The 21,225-nt window shown below is 44.4% G+C and overlaps 1 protein-coding gene across 1 annotated transcript in view; it reads left to right on the top strand.

The window, feature by feature from the left end:
- LOC117533915 (zinc finger protein 658B-like) overlaps positions 1-21,225 on the top strand; it is a 114,149-nt gene that overhangs the window by 33,774 nt on the left and 59,150 nt on the right. Inside the window, exon 2 of the mRNA XM_034197954.1 lies at positions 14,160-14,852. Coding sequence (XP_034053845.1) covers positions 14,160-14,852 — 693 coding nt within the window. The remainder of the gene's footprint in view (positions 1-14,159; positions 14,853-21,225) is intronic.

The following is a 21,225-nucleotide window of genomic DNA, read 5'->3' as shown; positions in this document are numbered from 1 at the left end:
TAATGAACTTTCGTTTTAAGTATTCACTTCATATGGAGATCTCAACACCCTCTTTTTAAAACCACTGGGCATTCCCAGAGTAGGTGCAACAATGTACCTCGCTTGCCACATTCATGCCAGCATAAGTCTCTCTGTTTTTTGTCCATCTTGGATTTTGTAACAGGGGTGATGTAAGCTCTATTGAGAATTTTGAACTGTATGATCCTGAATCTTACACATTTAGAAGAGAACATAGCTGACCTCCAAATGGAGTTCCATTGCAAAGCAGACAGAGAGATATTCAAGGCATGCTCCCAGGACAGTTGGACAGGAGAATAGGTATTCGGGGCAGCCCTAGATAATAATTTATAAATGTTAGAGACCACACCGGATGATATGATTGCTTTCTTGAGGCGCTGGTCCTCTTCCATACATGAAGCAGACATGGCTCCCTCCTTACATTTTGTTCTAATAATAGATGCTAGTTGTGCATATGATAGAAAAGATGAGACTGAGAGACCATACTGATTTTTGAGTTGTTGAAATGGAAGGGTTTGGTCTCTATATATCTGTCCAATTGTAGTAATACCAGCCCTCTGCCAGATATTATTACTTAAGGTTCCTCCTCCTGCAGAAAGACAGGGGTTACTCCAAATGGGGCAAGATGGTAAAGAGAGCCCCTCTATGTTGAGTCTCCTGTGCAGTTGCTTTACAATAGAGCATGAAAAGCAGATGATGGTATTATCCATTGAGGGTGGTGGTTTTGGGCAGTACCACATTGATGCCAGAGATATGTTTTGGTTTACAGACATGATGGATTGTTCCAGCCATTGCCAACTGCCTACCGGAGAGGCACTTTTGTATGCCCACGATAGTGGATACTTTGCATTGAAGGACAGATAATACTGGAATACATCCGGGACTCCCAAACCTCCCATTGATCTTGGAATGATCAACTTATTATGTGCAATTCTGGGTTTTTTATTATTCCAAAGGAACTGAGTGAATAGGGATTTGATATCTTTAAACCATTTTTGTGGAAATTCAAGAGGGATAGAGGAGATCATATGAGAAAACCTTGGGAGAACATTCATTTTTAAGGTTTCTGCTCTGCCCCATAGAGAAAGCGGTATGGCCATCCATCTGTTGATGTCCTCTTTAATGGACTGGTAAATAGCAGGGACGTTAAGGCTAAAGATTTTGGAGATAGGAGAGACGATGTTAATTCCCAAATACCTCATTCCATTTGTTTTCCAAATAAAGGGGGTGTTCATTAGGTTGTGTTTATATGTGTATGAGTTAAGTGGGATTGCTTCACTCTTGTTCCAATTTATCTTATATCCAGAGAAGCTGCCAAATAAATGTATCATATCAAGAATTGCGGGTATAGAGAGTGCTGGCTTGCTCAAAGTAAGAAGTATATCGTCAGCGTACATATTTAATTTGAAGTCGTGTCCATGAATGTTCACACCATGTATGTCACCATTAGAGCGAATTGCACAGGCTAATGGTTCTAGAGCCATAATAAAAAGTAGGGGACTAACTGGACACCCTTGCCTCACGCCACGGTGTAAGGGGAAAGGTTTTGAGATTAATCCATTAGTTCTAACAGAAGAGAAGGGAGAGCTATACAAAGCCTTTACCCAGCTAATCAACTTGGGCCCAAAGACACATTTTTTTGAGCGTGTAAAATAGATATGCACATTCTATTTGGTCAAAAGCTTTCTCAGCATCTAGTGATGCTGCAATCATTGGCAAATTGCTGGAGCTTGCTTCTAGGATAATCTGAAAAACCCTCATGTTATTTGAGGACTGGCGGCCTGGAATGAAACCTACTTGGTCTAGATGCACTATAGATGGAACCACCTTCTCCAAACGGAGTGCCAGTATCTTGGCTAGAATCTTGTAGTCACAGTTTAAAAGGCTTAAAGGGCGGTGGTTACCCATCAGAGAAGGATCTTTGCCCGGTTTAGGCAACAATGAAATAATGGCCCTGCTCATGGAGGGAGGCATGGCTTCAGATTCTAATATTTCATTGAATAACAACAGTAAATATGGTGAAAGCTGTTCTTTAAAACATTTATTGAACTCTGTTCCAAAACCGTCATCCCCTGGAGTTTTTCCTGATGCCATCTTCATGATTGCGTTTTCTATTTCATTTTGGGAAACAGGTGCCTCCATAGCAGATCTGTCATCCAAGCTGACGCTAGGGAGGTTAAAACCTCCAAAAAAGCTATCTAAGGCTTCTTCATTCAAGTTATTTTTTGTGCTGTATAATTTAGAATAATAATTCTTGAAAGATTCGTTGATTGTGGCTGCATCACACTGTAGCCTGTCATGCTCATCTCTGATCGCTGGAATAATCTGTCTGTTTTCTATTTGTTTCAATCTATGAGCTAACATTTTCCCTGCTTTGTCTCCGGATTCAAAGTATGTTCTTCGTAAACGAAAAAGAGCAAAAGCTGTCTCCTCATGTACAAGTTTCTGCAAATTAGTCCTAGCGATGAGAAGTGAGTTCCTTAGATCTAGATTGGATGGGTCTAGCATACTCTTCTTGAGTTTAAAGTTTAATTGGGATTTCACCTCTCTGCGCTTTTTATTCTCTGCCGAGGAGAAACTAATTAACCAGCCCCTGCATGTTGCTTTAAAAGCCTCCCAGACAGTGGTGACGCTTGGTACAGAATTTAGATTGATCTCAAAGAAATCTAAAATGTGGTCTTTAATGAGCAGTGTGCATTTTTCATTTTTGAGTAGAGATGTATTAAGTCGCCACTGTCTGGATTTGCAAGGGTTGGTTGGAGGGGAAAATGTGACAGATACCGCAGCATGATCACTTAATAATATACTATGCATTTTGATCTCAATAACATTCTGGATCAAATTTGAAGACATCATTATGTAATCTATCCTTGAGTAGGAATGATGCGCACCAGAATAGAAAGAGTACTCTCGAGCATCTGGGTGCACTAGGCGCCACACATCTGTAATACCGAGCTCGGATTGGAAGTCCCTCAAGGCGGCGGAAATGTTTTTATCTGAAGGGAGAGGGTGGCTGGATCGATCCAATAGGGTCACAGACAGAATTGAAATCGCCACCTATAATGAGAGGACCCTCTATGGACTGCAATATCTTTGGGCACAGCGAGGAAAATAATTTAGATTGTAAACTATTTGGAGCATACACATTCACTAATGTCACCATTTCATTCTGTAGCAAACCTGAGACAATTACATATCTTCCCTCTTGATCAACATGTACATTAGATGATTTGAAAGGCATATTCTTGGAAATTAAAATACTGACTCCTCTACTAGCTTTTCCTCCAGGGGAAGAGAATATCTGCCCTACCCAAGTTTTTTAGATTCCATCGCATTCAAATGAGTCTCCTGTAGCATAGCAATATCACAATTTAGAGACTTTAAGTACAACAAAATCTTATGTCTTTTGATTGGATTCTGAATTCCATTTACATTCAGACTAAGCAAAATAATTGTGTTCAATTGTGTATCCATTTAAGTAAGGTAACAATCATATCGGACGCCCGGCTAGTATTTTGGTCAAATTGGAAGGGTGTCATCGATGCATCAAGGGAGGGGAGGGGAAATATATAAACAACAACACAAGACCGTAGACAATACAACACAAGATTACATAAAAATGTAGAGATGCTACCACCCTTCCCCCTAACAATACACACATACACACAAAAACAAAAAATATATTGCCAAAAGACAATATGACGGAAAGTCCATCTCTATCCGTGAAGAAAAAGAAGAGCCGCGGAGCTCAGGTGCGGAGAGGTAATCCAGTCCTTCAATTGTGTGTGTGTGTGTGTGTGTGTGTGTGTGTGTGTGTGTGTGTGTGTGTGTGTGTGTGTGTGTGTGTGTGTGTGTGTGTGTGTGTGTGTGTGTGTGTGTGTGTGTGTGTGTGTGTGTGTGTGTGTGTGTGTGTGTGTGTGTTGTGTGTGTGTGTGTGTGTGTGTGTGTGTGTGTGTGTGTGTGTGTGTGTGTGTGTGTGTGTGTGTGTGTGTGTGTGGTAATGTCACATCCCAAATAAATCAGGTCTCTTTTCTTTTAGAACTTTCTCAGCTTCCTTGGGTTCTTTGAATATGAAAGTCTCCTCGTTGCTGGTTACGATGAGTCTGGCAGGGTACAGGATGCCGTGCCGTAAGTTTTCTTTGCGCAGTATGCTACGGAGCTCTCTGTATGAATCCCGCTGGCGCTGTATCTCCATTGGGAAATCCTGAAACATGCGAAGATCATGTCCGTCCCATGTCAGCTTTCCTTTAGCAGACGCCAGCGTCTTAAACACCTCGTTCTTATCGCTCCATCTGAGAAAACGTATGATGATATGCCGCGGAGGGTGCCCAGGGTCCGGGATGGGACGCAGAGCGCGGTGGGCACGCTCTATCTCAGGTGCGGGGATTGTGTCACTCAGTTTCAGGAAGTGTCGGAGAATTTTATCCAGTAGTGGGGAGATGCCACCGGCTTCTTTACCCTCCGGGAGGCCGGCTAGGATGAGATTATTTCTCCGACTTCTAGCTTCCAGATCCAGCATTTTACCCTGGAGGGCCTTGACATCTTTGGACAGCTCACCCATTGTCTTCCCTTGGGAATTGGCTTGATCCTCTATCTCGCTAATGCGCTTCTCTGCGTTGTTTATTCTTTGAGAAGTGGCCTTAGAGTCTTTCTTCAACTGAACAATAGCCTTGTCCAGATTGTCAAACCTTACGTTACAGGTTTCTTAAACGCTTTGTATTTCAGAAAGCAATTGGCCAGCCCACTTGGGGACGTGTTCCTCTTCACCAAACATTTCCGCCATGAGGCCGCTGTCTTTCTTTGCTCTAGCTCTGGTCAAACTACTGCCGGGCATTTAGACGCAGATGTTTTACACACTAATAGAACTGACTGCGCATTACACTTTGAGACTTTCAGTTTTGGTTAAATCATAGTTAAGTCTGATTACCGCCTGCACCCGACTACTCCGCTCAGCTCGCCGGTGTCATCACGTGATCCACAATCCTCTCTCATTATGGGTTTATACAAGAATATGATTGATCATTAGGGTTGGGAACCGAAACTCGGTTCCAGATGAGAACCGATAAGAAAATGCCGGGTACCGGGTACCCATACAAAATACACAATTTCGGTTCTGCTTAACGGTTCCTAAACGCGGTAGACCCTGTATTCCAGCGGGTCCGTCTGCACCGCGGTGACCCGGTGGAATACAGGGCGGACCTGGAGAATCACAGAACGGCCGGTCGTCAGCGGGCCGTTGACGGCCGGCTCGGTACGCTGACGGCCGGCACCGCCCTTCATTTTTTTAAACGGCATCATATAAATTGCGCTGACAGGCGACAGAGGTCCACAGTTGCCCCGCAGCGATGCTCCCCCGCCCTCCCGTAGACATTTCACGAGCTCAGTCACTTCATAACACCAAAGATAGGTCGCGGTAAACGCTCTGAAGTGAGGCTCCACTACACTAAAAAAGAAAAGGCAAAGTGTAATGCCTGTTAATAGCTTGCCACAGGCATACTGTAGCTCAGTTAAAATAAAGCACAGCTATTGTGCAATACATTTGTATTGCATGTATATTTTTTAGTAACAATTTCAGTTAAAGCTTTTAAGAATAAATATATTTTTGTTATCTAAACGTTTGACCTCTTTATTTTACAATTTTGGAATCGAAACGGGGAATCGATAAGAACCGGAATCGATAAGCAGAACCGGAATCGGAATCGATAAATTTCAAACGATACCCATCCCTATTGATCATATATGATTTTATAATTAACTTTCGTTTTAAGTATTCACTTCATATGGCGATCTCAACACCCTCTTTTTAAAACGCAAAGTTATCAAAACAGCAACAGATAAAATCGTAAAAACTCATACATATTACATACTTAAAACTTCAAGCATCAATATCATGAAAAGTTCTTCAGTATGTGTAATCAGGACGACCTTTGATGAACCTGGTGTGGAGAACACGAAAACATAGTACCTCACTGGAATGTTCTCGGTGACACATAGGTCAGGCACCAGAGTAAAAAGAGTCATGATGATCATAGATTTGTGGACACTCCCACTCGGCCTGGCACTTGCAGGAGCGGGGCCCATCTGTTGTTCCAGTTGTAGACTCCTAAATCCATGTTGCTATCTGATGTAAATCCTTGACCCTGACCATGGAGGGGTTGCAGTTTTTCGCTGGACGACACCTCCAAACGAAAGCCAGATAACTCGGTCGACAGTTGTTATGGATTTTTTAGACCTCGTCAATAATCGCTCATGACTTTGTGACAAGGTCAATGAGGCCCCACACAATGATAGCACAAACGAGGAACCAGAGGCATATGAAACAGCTTAGCTGGCACTCGCTCATGACATCCTGTGTGTGCAGTGTGAGATTAGGTGTATGTGGTGCCAGTGTGGCGCTGGTGGTGACTTGGCACGTCACTTGTTGTCGTCTGTTTCTACCGTCTCTCCTGGCCTGTGACTACGACCTTGCAGTGGCTGACGCGGACCCACGTGGCTCTCTCTGTGACCTTGACCGCTGTCTGGGTGATGAGGAGCACCTGGTAGGGACCTTGCCAACGGTTGGATTTCCAGCTCTTTCTCCGGAAGTCCTTGACCAGCACGAAGTCACCGGGTTGGAGATGGTGAAGTGGACCAGTGGCAGGGGGTAGGTAGGGTTGCTGCTACCTGGCGTCTGATATCTGACCATGCAGTTATCAGGTAGTCGTCATCCTTTTCTGGGAAATCCACTGCGATCTGAGTGGCTCAGCGGGTAGAGATGCAGCCTGTCCCACAGAGCTGGAAGAAACATCATCCTCCCCTAGCAGGGGTACAGGTGACTCAGCCGCTGATCCATGCTGCACAGGTTTCCTGGGTCCAGGAGTTGGCTTCACTTGAGGCACTGTGACTAAAGTTGTCCCGCTAGGCAGGTTCAAATCCTCTTGGTAGATTGCTGAGGTATAAATCATTTCTCTGATTCATAAAAAGTTGTTTCAGTTAAAAAACTTCCCCAAGGGTTTTCTCAAGAGGGTCGTGTATTCCATATTGCTCTGGAATTTCTATATACAGCAAGGTGATTGTTTCTCCTCTTACTCAGTTGGCCTCTAATGGCAGAAAGCACTGGGCCATAATTTACTCTTATCAGTGTAACGACCTGACAGCCCTACACCTCCATGCTGTGTGAGAACCAGCAAAAAAGAAGGAGAGATGTGCTCAAAAAAATCTAATTTAAATGAATACTCTTTTTAGGGTGTAAGCGTATATCAATTAAAAATAACTGAAAAGAAAACTAATAGTGTAAAATTAAAAACAAATGAGAAAAATAACATAAAGGTTAATTTTCCATTTCCTCTTTGATACTGAGGTATTCTCCATCCAAGCTCTAATGATCCATATGCTAATAGACAGAGTTTCGTCTTGCCATCTTTCTTTGCATAATTCACTATAGATTCTAACAGTTCTACTGCTAAATCCTTTGCATTGGAGCTATTGCTTGTTACTCAGATTTAAATTCCCTCTTTTGCTCTATAAAATATCCCTTGGTACAGAATTTACCAAGACAAATTCTAACTTATTGCGGGAAGATCCCACAAAAAGCTATCCTCTCCTGTGGAAGAAAACACATTAACTGCCACGTGTGTGTGCAAAACATGTCATGTGATGTGAGACTGATAGCATCAATAGTGGATGGGTAGGCCGCAGTCATATTCCTATCTGGATTCTAAACTCAGTTGGCTTGGGTGAACCGGTCCCCTCCTCTGGAGTGAAACTACTTTCCCAGAGATTGACTTCACTGTATCCAAACTTTCTGATCTTAGTTTAAAGCTAACCCTTCTCTGGACTTCGCCCCTCTGGTCACCCATACACGATTTCTGAACTTAAACGGAAAAGGTGTGATAGTTAGATATGACCTGACCTTTGCCCTAGGTAGCTTTTCCATAGGAATACATTCAGCCTTGTCAAATTGAGTGGAATGATTTGATAGGAGTGTGTTTGTGAGTATTAGTAACCGCCACCGTGAGGATCTTCCTCCGAATACCTGCGGGAGATAGGTGTGTGTTTTTGAATGTTAGTACCCGCCATCTGTGTCGGAAAAAAGGTATGGAATTGATTTGGTGAATGAAAAGTTGAATGTGCTTTTTATTATCACCGGTCTTTTTATGAGGAAATGCCTCTAAATTCTATCGGGAGATTTTAAAATGTCACAACTGAATTGGGCAGTTGAAGTTAAACATTTTGGTAATAAATGTAAGACTGTGAATTAAAGTTTCATATTTGAACATGATCACAGCATAATTTTTTTAAAGTATGATTATAATGTTGTAAAGAGAGAAGGTAAAAACCCTGTATTAGTTTGGACCTATTTTTCTTCAAATAAACTGATCCCACCAGTTGGATTGGGACAACTTAAAGGACTCTGCGCTCTCCTCTCCTGCTTCAAAGGTAAGATTGCACCCTGCCACACTCATGTTAAGGTAGGACCACACCTCATTTACCGATACCAAAATCCTTCGGGATCCCTTAAACAGATTAAAAAAAGAGTTGTCTGAATTGAAACAGCAGTTAATTGAACCTGGTTCTTCAGGAGTTAATAGAGGTGAGATCTTGCTGACGTTGCTGGATCTGAGCCAAGCAGTAAACTTACATAGACTCAATAACTTCAGTCAGGTCAATTAGTAGGTCAGAATAATTTACCGGAATAAATTATCAGGACCTCACCGACTCTCAACAGCGTTCAAGTTGACGTTTCCTTGATTTCATTTGGCGGAGTTCGGGGGTATACCAGGTGGCGGAGTGTATGAAAGAGACATTTTTTGTTTTTGTGGGGGCCAGTTCATTGAGACAGAAGGAGAGGGTGCTGTTATAATAGTCCACAAGTTCAGATGGGTTTTCAGAAAGTGGGGGGGGGAGACAGACATCTTGCAGGTAATGGAGGCAGTGATTGCTGAAGGTGAGATGGATTTGAGATTTCTGTAGGTTATTGTGCGTTTTTGCTTTTGGGCGGGGATGGGGATGTTGATGTCCATGATGATGGCCAGAGATGTGGAGATTGAGGCTGGACAGATGATGGATGGTGAGACCAGTGGAGCAGACCAAGTCCAGGATGTGACCACGGCTGTGTGTTGGGAAGTTGATGTGTTGAGAGAAGTTGCAGCAGTGAAGGGTTTCCTTAAATTCAGAGGCATATTTGCAGGTCGGGTCGTCAACATGAATGTTAAAATCACCTAAGAGGAGAACAGATGGGGATATGGCAGAAAGCTGAGTGAGAATGTCAGAGAGGTCGGAGAGAAAGGAGGGGTTTGGCTTCGGGGGACGGTAGATGATGGCTGTGACCAGGGGAGTGGGACCAGAGAGTTTTAAAGATCAGGTGTTCAAATGAAGAAACATCAGGGGCGGGGATTATGGTAGCCTTTATGTCCTTTCTGATAATAGCAGCTATACCACCACCCCGCCCTTGTGGGCGAGGTTTGTCAATGTATGTGAATCCTGCTGGGGTGATTTGATTTAAAGAAAAATAGTCCAGGGGTTTTTGCCATGTTTCGGTCAGATACAGAAAGTACAGGTTATTGTCTTTAATGAATTCATTTAGAATGTGGCTTTTATTGTGGATGGAGCGTATGTTGAGCAGGGCTGCTCTGAGGTGACGTTGCATTGGGGGGGGTTGTGTGGACCGGGGGAGTGGAAGGAGATTGGTCAGATGCATGTGTTGTTTGTTGTGATGGTGTAGTGTGGGCGTGTGACAGGACCGAATGGACGGGATGGAGTGTGGAGACGTGGAATGAAATAAAAACGTACGGCCAGAGCCTCTGTGTGGAGGACGGCGTTTGCGGAGTATTTCATTATCTGCGAGGATGTCCATGCAGTCCGGACGCAGGCGGTTATTAAAGGAGTGGAGATATTTATGAACCTGAGGGCTCCCTCTGCTTTGGAAGTTAATTCTGCATCTAGCTTGATTCTAACTTCCTTCAACTTTTTGAGTACTTCCTCTTTTCTAGATGTCTTATGTTCCCTCTCTAATCTTTTAATTTCTGTTTCCAATTCTTGTTGTTTCGCCAGTCTTTGTTTCTTTAATTTAGATCCTATAGAAATAATGTTGCCCCTAATCGTGGCCTTACCAGCATCCCATAGCACCGAGGGGGAGACCTCACCATTATCATTCAAGGCAAAGTATTCAGATATTGCAGAACGTATTTCCTGTTTTATCCGGTTATCTGCCAATAGTGAGACATTAAGTCTCCAGTACTTAAACCATTTATCTAACCCCAGATTAATTTTCATAGAGACAGGACTGTGGTCTGAGATTGTTATTGGTTCAATTACACTATTTTTTTATCCGGTATGTATCCTTTTTCGACACCAAAAAGTAATCTATTCTTGAATAACTTCCATGTACATGGGACATGAACGTAAAGTCTTTGTCATTTGGGTGTAGGTGTCGCCAGATATCAACTAATCCCAGCTCCTTCATCATGTTTAAGACATTTCTGGACATTTTAGGCAGGGGTCTTATTGTTACGGGTAATCTATCCATTTTGTTGTTCAATGTGCAATTGAAGTCCCCCTATGATTATTATTCCCTCCATTATCTGCCACTAGGGCTGCAATCTTTAAAATAAATAAATCGCAGTCTCATCCAAATGCTGAAGGCTCTGGGTGTTAAGGGACTGTCATGGTTGACACGTCTCATCAACGTTGCGTGGAAGTCGGAAACAGTACCGAAGGAGTGGCAGACCGGGGTGGTGGTCCCCCTTTTTAAAAAGGGGGATCAGAGGGTGTGTGCCAATTACAGAGGCATCACACTACTCAGCCTCCCCGGGAAAGTTTACTCTAAGGTACTCGAAAGGAGGGTCAGGCCGATTGTCGAACCTCAGATTGAGGAGGAACAATGCGGATTCCGTCCTGGTCGTGGAACGACGGATCAGCTTTTTACTCTCGCAAGGATCCTGGAGGGGGCCTGGGAATACGCTTATCCGGTCTACATGTGTTTTGTAGACTTGGAGAAGGCGTATGACCGAGTTCCCAGGGAGTTACTGTGGGAGGTGCTGCTGGAGTATGGGGTGAGGGGGTCTCTACTCAGGGCCATCCAATCTCTGTACTCCCAAAGCGAGAGCTGTGTCCGGGTCCTCGGCAGTAAGTCGGACCCATTTCCGGTGAGGGTTGGCCTCCGCCAGGGCTGCGCTTTGTCACCAATCCTGTTTGTAATATACATGGATCGGATTTCGAGGCGTAGTCATGGGGGAGGGGGTCTGCAGTTCAGTGGACTAAGGATTGCACCACTGCTTTTTGCAGATGATGTGGTTCTAATGGCTTCATCGGTCTGCGACCTTCAGCACTCACTGGATCGGTTCGCAACCGAGTGTGAAGCGGCTGGGATGAGGATCAGCACCTCCAAATCTGAGGCCATGGTTCTCAGCAGGAAACCGATGGACTGTCCACTACAAGTAGGGAATGAGTCCTTACCCCAAGTGAAGGAGTTCAAGTATCTCGGGGTCTTGTTCTCGAGTGAGGGAACAATGGAGCGTGAGATGGGCCGGAGAATCGGAGCAGCGGGAGCGGTACTGCAGTCGCTTTACCGCACCGTTGTGACGAAAAGGGAGCTGAGCCAGAAGGCAAAGCTCTCTGTCTACCGGGCCATTTTCGTTCCTACCCTCACCTATGGTCATGAAGGATGGGTCATGACCGAAAGAACGAGATCGCGGATACAAGCGGCCGAGATGGGTTTTCTCCGCAGGGTGGCTGGTGTCTCCCTTAGGGATAAGGTGAGAAGTTCGGTCATCAGGGAGGGACTCGGAGTTGAGCCGCTCCTCCTTCGGGTCGAAAGGAGCCAGTTGAGGTGGTTCGGGCACCTAGTTAGGATGCCACCTGGGCGCCTCCCTAGGGAGGTGTTCCAGGCACGTCCAGCTGGGAAGAGACCAAGGGGTAGACCTAGGACCAGGTGGAGGGATTATATCTCTTCGCTGGCCTGGGAGCGCCTTGGGATCCCCCAGTCAGAGCTGGTTGATGTCGCCAGGGAAAAGAAAGTTTGGGGCTCTCTGCTGGAACTGCTACCCCCCGCGACCCGACCACGGATAAGCGGGAGAAGATGGATGGAAATCGCAGTCTTCATTTGGTGCATACACATTTAAGATAGTTATTTTTAGGCCAGATATTGTTCCAATTACCATAACATAACGACCCTCAATATCCTGGAGGACTTTCTCATTGTTATAGTTTACTGATTTGTTAATTAAAATAGCTACTCCTCGTTTTTTACTCTTCCCACATGATGCACTATAGATCTGATCCACCCATTCTCTCTTTAATGTTACTGTGTGCAGAACAGAGCCCAGCTTGAGTTTTAACTGCGCTGGGTATATACACCTCGCCAGTATGTCCTTCTTTTTTAGCTGCTTGATGACTTCGTGCACCTTTGCCCGCTTCTTGTGTAACTCGGGAGAGTAATCTTGATCAAAAAATATCCTTTTATCTTTGAAGGAGACCTGTCCCTGACTCCATGCCTGTCGTATCACCAGATCTTTAACCGCTGCGTCCAAAAATCTCACGATGATGTGTCTTGGAGGGGCTGTCGGGTCTCTATGTGGCGTAAACGGGGGCGAGCGGTGTGCTCTCTATCTTAATATCCGTTAGTGATGGTATTTTAAGCACCTTGTGTAACAGTTCTTTAATAAATTCTGCCATGTTTCCTCCCTCACTCCCCTCTGGTACCTGAAAGATTCTCACATTATTTCTTCTCAGTCTATTCTGCAAGTCGTCGCAGGTGGCTGAGAGGGCAATATCACGGTGGATCAGGTATCGGAGCGCCCTCTGATGCCGCACCGCTACGTCCTCGGCCATGCCGACTCTGTCCTCCAACTTTCCAATCCTCCCTTCATGTTCGCCCATTTGAACTTTTATATCTAGCACCGTCTGTTCCAGTCGATCTAGAGACATTTTTGTTTGATTATGCCCTTCTTGATTTTCCTTGCGGAGATTCCCCAGCTCACCCATCAACGTAACTTCATGGTCCGACTCGCACATGTTGCTATCTGTTGTCAAGCTAGCGCTAGCTGGGCTGGCCGGTCTCCGTTGTTTATCGTTTTTTTTCCTTTGAGATATCTTGTTTGTTGGGGGCTTTGTTTCTGGTTGACGAGCTCATCATGCAGGAGTGCTCTTTCTTATTTTTTAAAACGTCTTATATTACTAGTTGTCTCTATTTTTGTGTATAGTCTGGCGGAGCTCCACTTCTAAGCTGCTGCTTCTCCCATGACGTCACCGGAAGTCCTGCGGTCGCTCTTTAGCTGTTCTAATGAAGGTACACACAGTGAAGGCACAGCTCTTTGCAGCTGCTGCTGCTCTTCTCAGATTCTGCTGAGTCACACGTTACTGCCTCCTGGTGCCGCAGAGATTTCATGAAGTGAAGGAGGTTTTCTTCTATAAAGCAGCTGTGGGCAGCAGATACTGTGAGAGTCACAGACATGAATACATAGGTCAAGGCAGACTGGTTCACAGACTCTCCTGTTTTGCCGATCCGGTGCTTGAACAAATAACTCTACACCCCTGGCCGAAATGTCCCTAAACTGAAGTCCGAGTTTGAAATATATCTCAAATAATGTATGTATTTCCCCACATAAACATAACAGTCTGCAATGAAACGGCTGTCTCCTGTGCGCTCCACTTCCTACTTTCTCCTGCGAACGAGATACTTTCTCTTTTTTTTCTTCATTGCCCTCTAGGGGCTTCGTACAATACAAATGCAAATATTTTATTTTAAAAAGTAAAGTCCTTTGTCTCAAGTCATGTATACCAAGTCCAAGTCGAGTCTTTTTATCAATGTTAGTCAAGCAAGTCTCAAGTCAAAAAATATGCGACTCAAGTCATGTGACTCGAGTCAAGTCATGTGACTCGAGTCCCCCACCTCTGGTATATACTGTGGTTAGAATATTGCTGTATTACTGTATCAAATATAATAAACACAAACGGTTGATAAGTAGTATTTTGTTAACTCAAGGTTTATATTAAGTGAGTTTTTATTGTGTTAACTTGTGTATTTATGCTTTTTAGATTGACTTTCTCTCTTTCTCTGTCCGTCTGTTCTAGAAACCGAAAGGAAAAGAGAGACGTCACAGCTGTCAGCAATGTGACAAATCCTTTACAACAACTGGAAATTTAAAGAGCCACCTGCTTATTCACACAGGAGAAAAACCGTTCAGCTGTGAAGAGTGTGGGACAACTTTCGCTCAATCAAGTCATCTCAAAAGACATCAACGTATTCATACAGGAGAAAAACCTTTCAGCTGTGAAGAGTGTGGGACAACTTTCGCTAGATCAGGTCATCTCAAATCACATCAACGTATTCATACAGGAGAAAAACCGTACAGCTGTGAAGAGTGTGGGAAAACTTTCGCTCAATTAGGTGTTCTCATATCACATCAACGTATTCATACAGGAGAAAAACCGTACAGCTGTGAAGAGTGTGGGAAAACTTTCACTACATCAAGTGCTCTCAAAATACATCACCGTATTCATACAGAAGAAAAACCGTACAGCTGTGAAGAGTGTGGGAAAACTTTCACTACATCAAGTGCTCTCAAAATACATCACCGTATTCATACTGGAGAAAAACCGTACTGGTGTGAAGAGTGTGGGACAACTTTCACTCAATTAGGTGCTCTCAAAATCCATCAACGTATTCACGCAGGAGAAAAACCGTACTGGTGTGAAGAGTGTGGGAAAACTTTCACTACATCAGGTGCTCTCAAAATACATCACCGTATTCATACAGGAGAAAAACCGTACTGGTGTGAAGAGTGTGGGACAACTTTCGCTCAATCAAGTCATCTCAAAATACATCAACGTATTCATCCAGGAGAAAAACCATAGTGGTGTGAAGAGTGTGGGAAAACTTTTTCTCAAAGTATTCACCTTTAAAGTCCACGAGTGAATGCACACTACATTGTTTTGAAGAACTATGAGAGCCATGCCAGCTGTTTCCTCCTCCTGATGTCCTGAGAGCTGTAGTTATATGTTAAGAGTCTTTCTGAATTGAAGTCTCATTGAAATAAAGCTTATTTCATTCAAATGTGTCTTTTCTTCCGTGAGATATCTTTATGGATTTCCTTATGACTCAAGAGTCTGATTTTTAAAAGTGTTTTAATATTTCTGAGTCTGACTCAAGCAACTTAAATGTTTGCTTTTGGGCAAAGTCGTCTGAACATTGTGTACTGTGCAAGTAATGTGGCACTCTACCTTTGTCCATATATTTAGATAAACAAATTAATCCCCATTATTCCATTCAATAATTCATATTTCACGACTCACTGTTACTGTAGCACTGACCACTTTATTGTATAAAGTGCATTCAATTGAAAACACCAGTGGTAGTTAAATGATGTACATCAAAGTAATATTTAGATAAACAAATGAATCCCCATTATTCCATTCAATAATTCATATTTTGTTATGTACATACAAGTATTTACATATAATAAATAGATAATTAAAGCCTATAATATCAGATACATTTGAATGTAACAATTGCACTGATGGCTCTGTGTTTTGTCACCAATATTATATTTTAGTTGGCACTGCCTCCACGGCTATGGTTATGGCATGATAGGAACTGCTCTGTATTCCTAAAGTTTGACCTTTCTGGCAAAATATTTAATTGATTGAGTATAAATGATGGCAACAGCATAAACTAAGGTAAACACAGGTACAAAAGCTCAAGTGGATACAAATCAGATGCTTTGAAACACATTCACTTTTGTAGATCCCAGGATTTATTTGTCATCAGCAGGTATGAATCAAATGTTAGGGGACTTCTTGTAAACTAACATTTGTTATGCAAGTCAACAACAACGAGATCTCACTCCACTGCAGAAGAAGAACAGGAATGATCCAGCTATTGAACCCAGTTGGATTCTTTAGGACTTTTCCTGAGCAACCATTCACCTTCATTGACTCAGTATAAAGGATGGCAACAGCAACAACATAAACACAGGTAAAAAAGCTCAAGTGGATACACATCAGATGTACAATTATGTACAGGGAGGCTGTGGCGCAGTGCGTTGGTGTTGGGATCAGGGGAGCACAGGTTCAAACCCCACTGCAGTCAGCATGTCGTTGTGTCCCTGGGACACTTCACCCCACAGTATTGAGTATGTAAGTCGCTTTGGATAAAACCGTCGAACATGTAATGTACATAAAACAATTTACATTAATGACGTATATATATTTACAATATACATAACATTACATTGCATTTAGCTGACGCTTTTATCCAAAGCGACTTACAATAAGTGCGTTCGACCAACAAAATACAACTTGAAGAAAACAGAATCATAAAGTACATCAGGCTTCATAGAGCAAAAACATTTCAAGTGCTACTCAACTGGCTTTAGATAAGCCAGTCCTTTATTAGTATAAAAGTGCTTCGTTAATAGTTCTATCGCTCGAAGTGGAGTCGAAAGAGATGAGTTTTCAGTTTGCGCCGGAAGATGTGCAAGCTATCTGCCGTCCTGATGTCAATGGGGAACTCATTCCACCATCCTGGAGCCAGGACAGCAAACCCACGTGTTTTCGCTGGATGGGAACTTGGGTCCCCCTCGCAGCGAGGGCGCAGCGAGTCGTTTGGCTGATGCAGAGCGTAGTGCACGCGCTGGGGTGTACGGTTTAACCATGTCCTGGATGTACGAAGGGCCAGATCCATTCGCAGCATGGTAAGCAAGTACCAGTGTCTTGAAGTGGATTCTAGCAGTTACCGGAAGCCAGTGAAGGCAGCGGAGGAGCGGAGTGGTGTGGGAACATTTAGGAAGGTTGAAGACCAGACGAGCCGCTGCATTCTGGATGAGCTGCAGAGGTCGGATGGCACATGCAGGTAGACCAGCCAGGAGGGAGTTGCAGTAGTCTAGGCGTGAGATGACGAGAGCCTGGACCAGAACCTGAGTCGCTTTCTGTGTCAGCTGGGGACGTAACTTCCTGATGTTGTAAAGCGTGTATCTGCAGCAACGGGTTGTAGCAGCGATGTTTGCAGTGAAGGACAGGTTGTTATCTAGGGTCACACCCAGATTCCTTGCAGTCTGAGTCGGGGAAACAACTGAGGTGCCGATGTTGATTGTTAGGTCAAGAGTGGGACAATCTTTTCCCGGGAGGAAGAGCAGCTCAGTCTTGTCAAGGTTGAGCTTGAGGTGGTGAGCAGACATCCACTGAGAGATGTCCGCTAGAGAAGCAGAGATGCGTGCGACGACCTGGGTCTCTGAGCGGGGAAAGGACAGAATTAATTGGGTGTCGTCAGCGTAGCAGTGGTAAGAAAAACCATGCGGGCTAATGACTGATCCGAGCGAGTTTGTGTACAGGGAGAAGAGGAGGGGACCAAGAACAGAGCCCTGAGGGACCCCTGTAGTTAATTGACAAGGGTCGGACTCAGACCCTCTCCAAGTCACCCTGTAGGTACGGTCTTTCAGGTATGAGGTGAGGATGGAATGTGCAGAGCCTGAAACTCCAAGTTTTTGGAGAGTGCGAAGGAGGATCTGATGATTCACCGTGTCGGATGCAGCAGACAGGTCCAACAGGATGATGACAGAGGAGAGGGATGCAGCTTTGGCAGTGTGCAGTTCCTCCGTGACAGCAATGAGAGCGGTTTCTGTGGAGTGACCTGCCTATATACATAATACATATAAAACTCAACATGAAAAATAAAAATGATAACACAGCAAGTTGAAAAATATTTAAATGACTATTTACAATATTTACATAGCAGCTGTAACATGTTGGTAACTGTTGTAAACTGTGTTCTCTAGACACTTTGATGGAGACATCTTCTTCACAGGGCAGAAGACTTTGCGCCTGTACTTTTTGTGCCCCTGGGTGGGTTGGCCACAGCACGTGCACAACGGCAGCTTTTGAACACGGGACACTTTGGCTCCTACTCCCGAGGGCTCGTCCATCCCCTTGCGCTTGTCAAGCGTGGACCTTGCCCAGGATGAGGGAATGCACTCGAGAGTAGTGGGGACAGACACATCAGCAGACGGGGTTGCCTGAATGGCAGGCAGTAAGGGCATTGAGGAGGGGCTAGCAATGGCTGGGGTTGGCTGACTGGCAGGCAGGATGGGGCCAGGGAAAAGGGAGGGCACAGGTCTGGCAATGGTACTGGTGGCAGGCAGTATGGGACGTCCAGCAATGGCAGGCACGATGGGCCTCGTGGAGGGGCCAGCAATCACCGGGTTGCTGTGGATGGAGAGGGGGAGGGCAAAGGGCTGGTGGCCGTGGCACAGCTGGCAGTGATATCTGAGGGTGTGAGAGAGGCATGATCATGTCCCTCCTTCCCTTCAATGACTTGGTCCCTGCCGTGCTGGGTGTCGGCACGTGCTGCATCAGTGGGTAGTCTGGTGGAGGGAGGACTGCTGGCTGGTGTGGCGCTGGAGGCAAGTGGGCAGAGGAAACGGAAGTGGTCTTTGAGAGCATCGCTGGCTGGTTGGTCGCACGCAGGTTGAGGAGGCATTCTTGAGCGCAGATAAAGTCACGCACCGTCTTAATGTTTATCTTTGGCAGCGGAAAGCCTGCTTGAGACAAGACGGGATCGTCCACCAAAACCCGGTGCTGGATCCTCTCGTACGCCTTCAAGATAGTGGTCTTCTCTGGGCTTGTGCGAGAACCCTGTGGTGACTTCAACCACAGCAGTTTCACCAGCGTGTACATAAGCATGTTGTGCATTGCACTAATGTCCTGTTGTGCTGGTGTGTAGGCGATCGGCCTTACTGGAGTGCAATTGCGAGGGACGCCATTGGACCGAATCTTTAGGAAAAGAAAAATGAAATTTGATGGGAGGGGACACTTTCAGATCATTTACATATTGACAGAATGCCAATGAGGATATTGGCTCCCTCGTGTGGTCGTAGTGTGATGTGAACACCTTGATGTTGTTGTCGTCAATCAATCAGTTGATATAGTATACTAGGTCTATTTTCAACAAATGTATTAATAAGAGAGCACCTTGCATTTAATTGATAGCATCACTGTTTTCTGTCATTATTAATTGTATTATTATTAAAGTATATCATTGGATTTATTCCCATTACTGTTTATTCCCATTACTGTAGTTTTCAATCAGATGTGAGAATTATTTCTTCTCCCTAATGACATTTATTTACATGTCACTTCTATCTTTCTAAAGGCACAGACTTGTTTTGTGTTATATGTATATTTGTACACACATAATTCATGTTATTTATTCATTAATGTACTTATTGTTTCTCTCTCTCTCTCTCTAGGTCATCCTCAGACGAGCCCTCCATCATCGCTTCCAGTCATCCCGGTTCTCCATACATCTGGCCAGTTCATTGGTACTTTGTGCTCCTGCGTCGTTCTTGAGTATGGCCACGTATGTTTGTGCGGGACGTCCTCGTGACCATTGAAATAAAGCTTATTTCATTCAAATGTGTCTTTTCTTCAGTGAGATATCTTTATGGATTTCCTTATGACTTGAGAGTCTGATTAAAGTGGTTTAATATTTCTGAGTCTGACTCAAGCAACTTAAGTGTTTGCTTTTGGGCAGTCATCTGAACATTGTGTACTGTGCAAGTAATGTGGCACTCTACCTTTGTCCCTATATTTAGATAAACAAATGAATCCCCATTATTCCATTCAATAATTCATATTTTGTTATGTACATACAAGTATTTACATATAATAAATATATAATTAAAGCCTATAATATCAGAGAAATTTGAATGTAACAATTGCACTGATGGCTCTGTGTTTTGTCACCAATATTATATTTTAGTTGGCACTGCCTCCACGGCTATGGTTATGGCATGATAAGAACTGCTCTGTATTCCTAAAGTTTGACCTTTCTGGCAAAATATTTAATTGATTGAGTATAAATGATGGCAACAGCATAAACTAAGGTAAACACAGGTACAAAAGCTCAAGTGGATACAAATCAGATGCTTTGAAACACATTCACTTTTGTAGATCCCAGGATTTATTTGTCATCAGCAGGTATGAATCAAATGTTAGGGGACTTCTTGTAAACTAACATTTGTTATGCAAGTCAACAACAACGAGATCTCACTCCACTGCAGACGAAGAACAGGAATGATCCAGCTATTGAACCCAGTTGGATTCTTTAGGACTTTTCCTGAGCAACCATTCACCTTCATTGACTCAGTATAAAGGATGGCAACAGCAACAACATAAACACAGGTAAAAAAGCTAAAGTGGATACACATCAGATGTACAATTATGTACAGGGAGGCTGTGGCGCAGTGCGTTGGTGTTGGGATCAGGGGAGCACAGGTTCAAACCCCACTGCCGTCAGCATGTTGGGACACTTCACCCCACAGTATTGAGTATGTAAGTCGCTTTGGATAAAAGCGTCTAACAAGTAACATGTACATAAAAGTATTTACATTAATGAGGTATATATAAATGAAAAGTATTTACAATATACATAATAAATATAAAACTCAACATGAAAATATAAAAATGATAACACAGCAAGTTTAAAAACAATTAAATTACTATTTACAATATTTACATAACAACAGCTGTAAAATGTTTGTAACTGTTGTAAACTGTGTTCTTCTCCAGACCCTTTGAAGAAGACATCCTCTTCACAGGGCAGAAGACCTTGCGCCTGTACTTGTTATGCCCCTGAGTGGGTTGGCCACAGCACGTGCACGACGGCAGCTTTTGAACCCGGGACACTTTGGCTCCTACTCCCGAGGGCTCGTCTGTCGCCTTGAGCTTGTATAGCGTGGACCTCGCCCAGGATGCAGGACTGCACTCTGTAGGCATTGTCGGGGGGACGGACGCACCCAGACCAGCCTGTGTGGCAGGCATTGAGGAGGGGCCAGCAATGGCTGGGGTTGGCTGACTGGCAGGCGGCAGGATGGGGCCAGGGAAAAGGGAGGGCACGGGTGGTCTGGCGACGGTACTTGTGGCAGGCAGTATGGGACGTCCAGCAGGCACGATGGGCCTTGTGGAGGGGCCAGCAATCGCCCGGGTTGCTGCGGATGGAGAGGGGGAGGGCAAAGGTCTGGGGTCTGGGGGCTGGGGTCGGTCTTACCGACTGTGGCCGTGGCAGTGACACAGGTGGCGGCAGTGATGTCTGAGGGTGTGACAGAGGATCATGTCCCTCCTTCCCTTCAACAATTTTGTCCCTGCCGTACTGGGTGTGGGCACATACTGCATCAGGGGGTAGTCTGGTGGAGGGAGGACTGCTGGCTGGTGTGGGGCTGGAGGCAAGTCGGC

This window comes from Gymnodraco acuticeps, unplaced genomic scaffold (genome assembly GCF_902827175.1).
Source record: "Gymnodraco acuticeps unplaced genomic scaffold, fGymAcu1.1, whole genome shotgun sequence".
NCBI classification, from domain to species: Eukaryota; Metazoa; Chordata; class Actinopteri; order Perciformes; family Bathydraconidae; genus Gymnodraco; species Gymnodraco acuticeps.
This window is presented reverse-complemented; position numbering and strand designations above follow the sequence as displayed.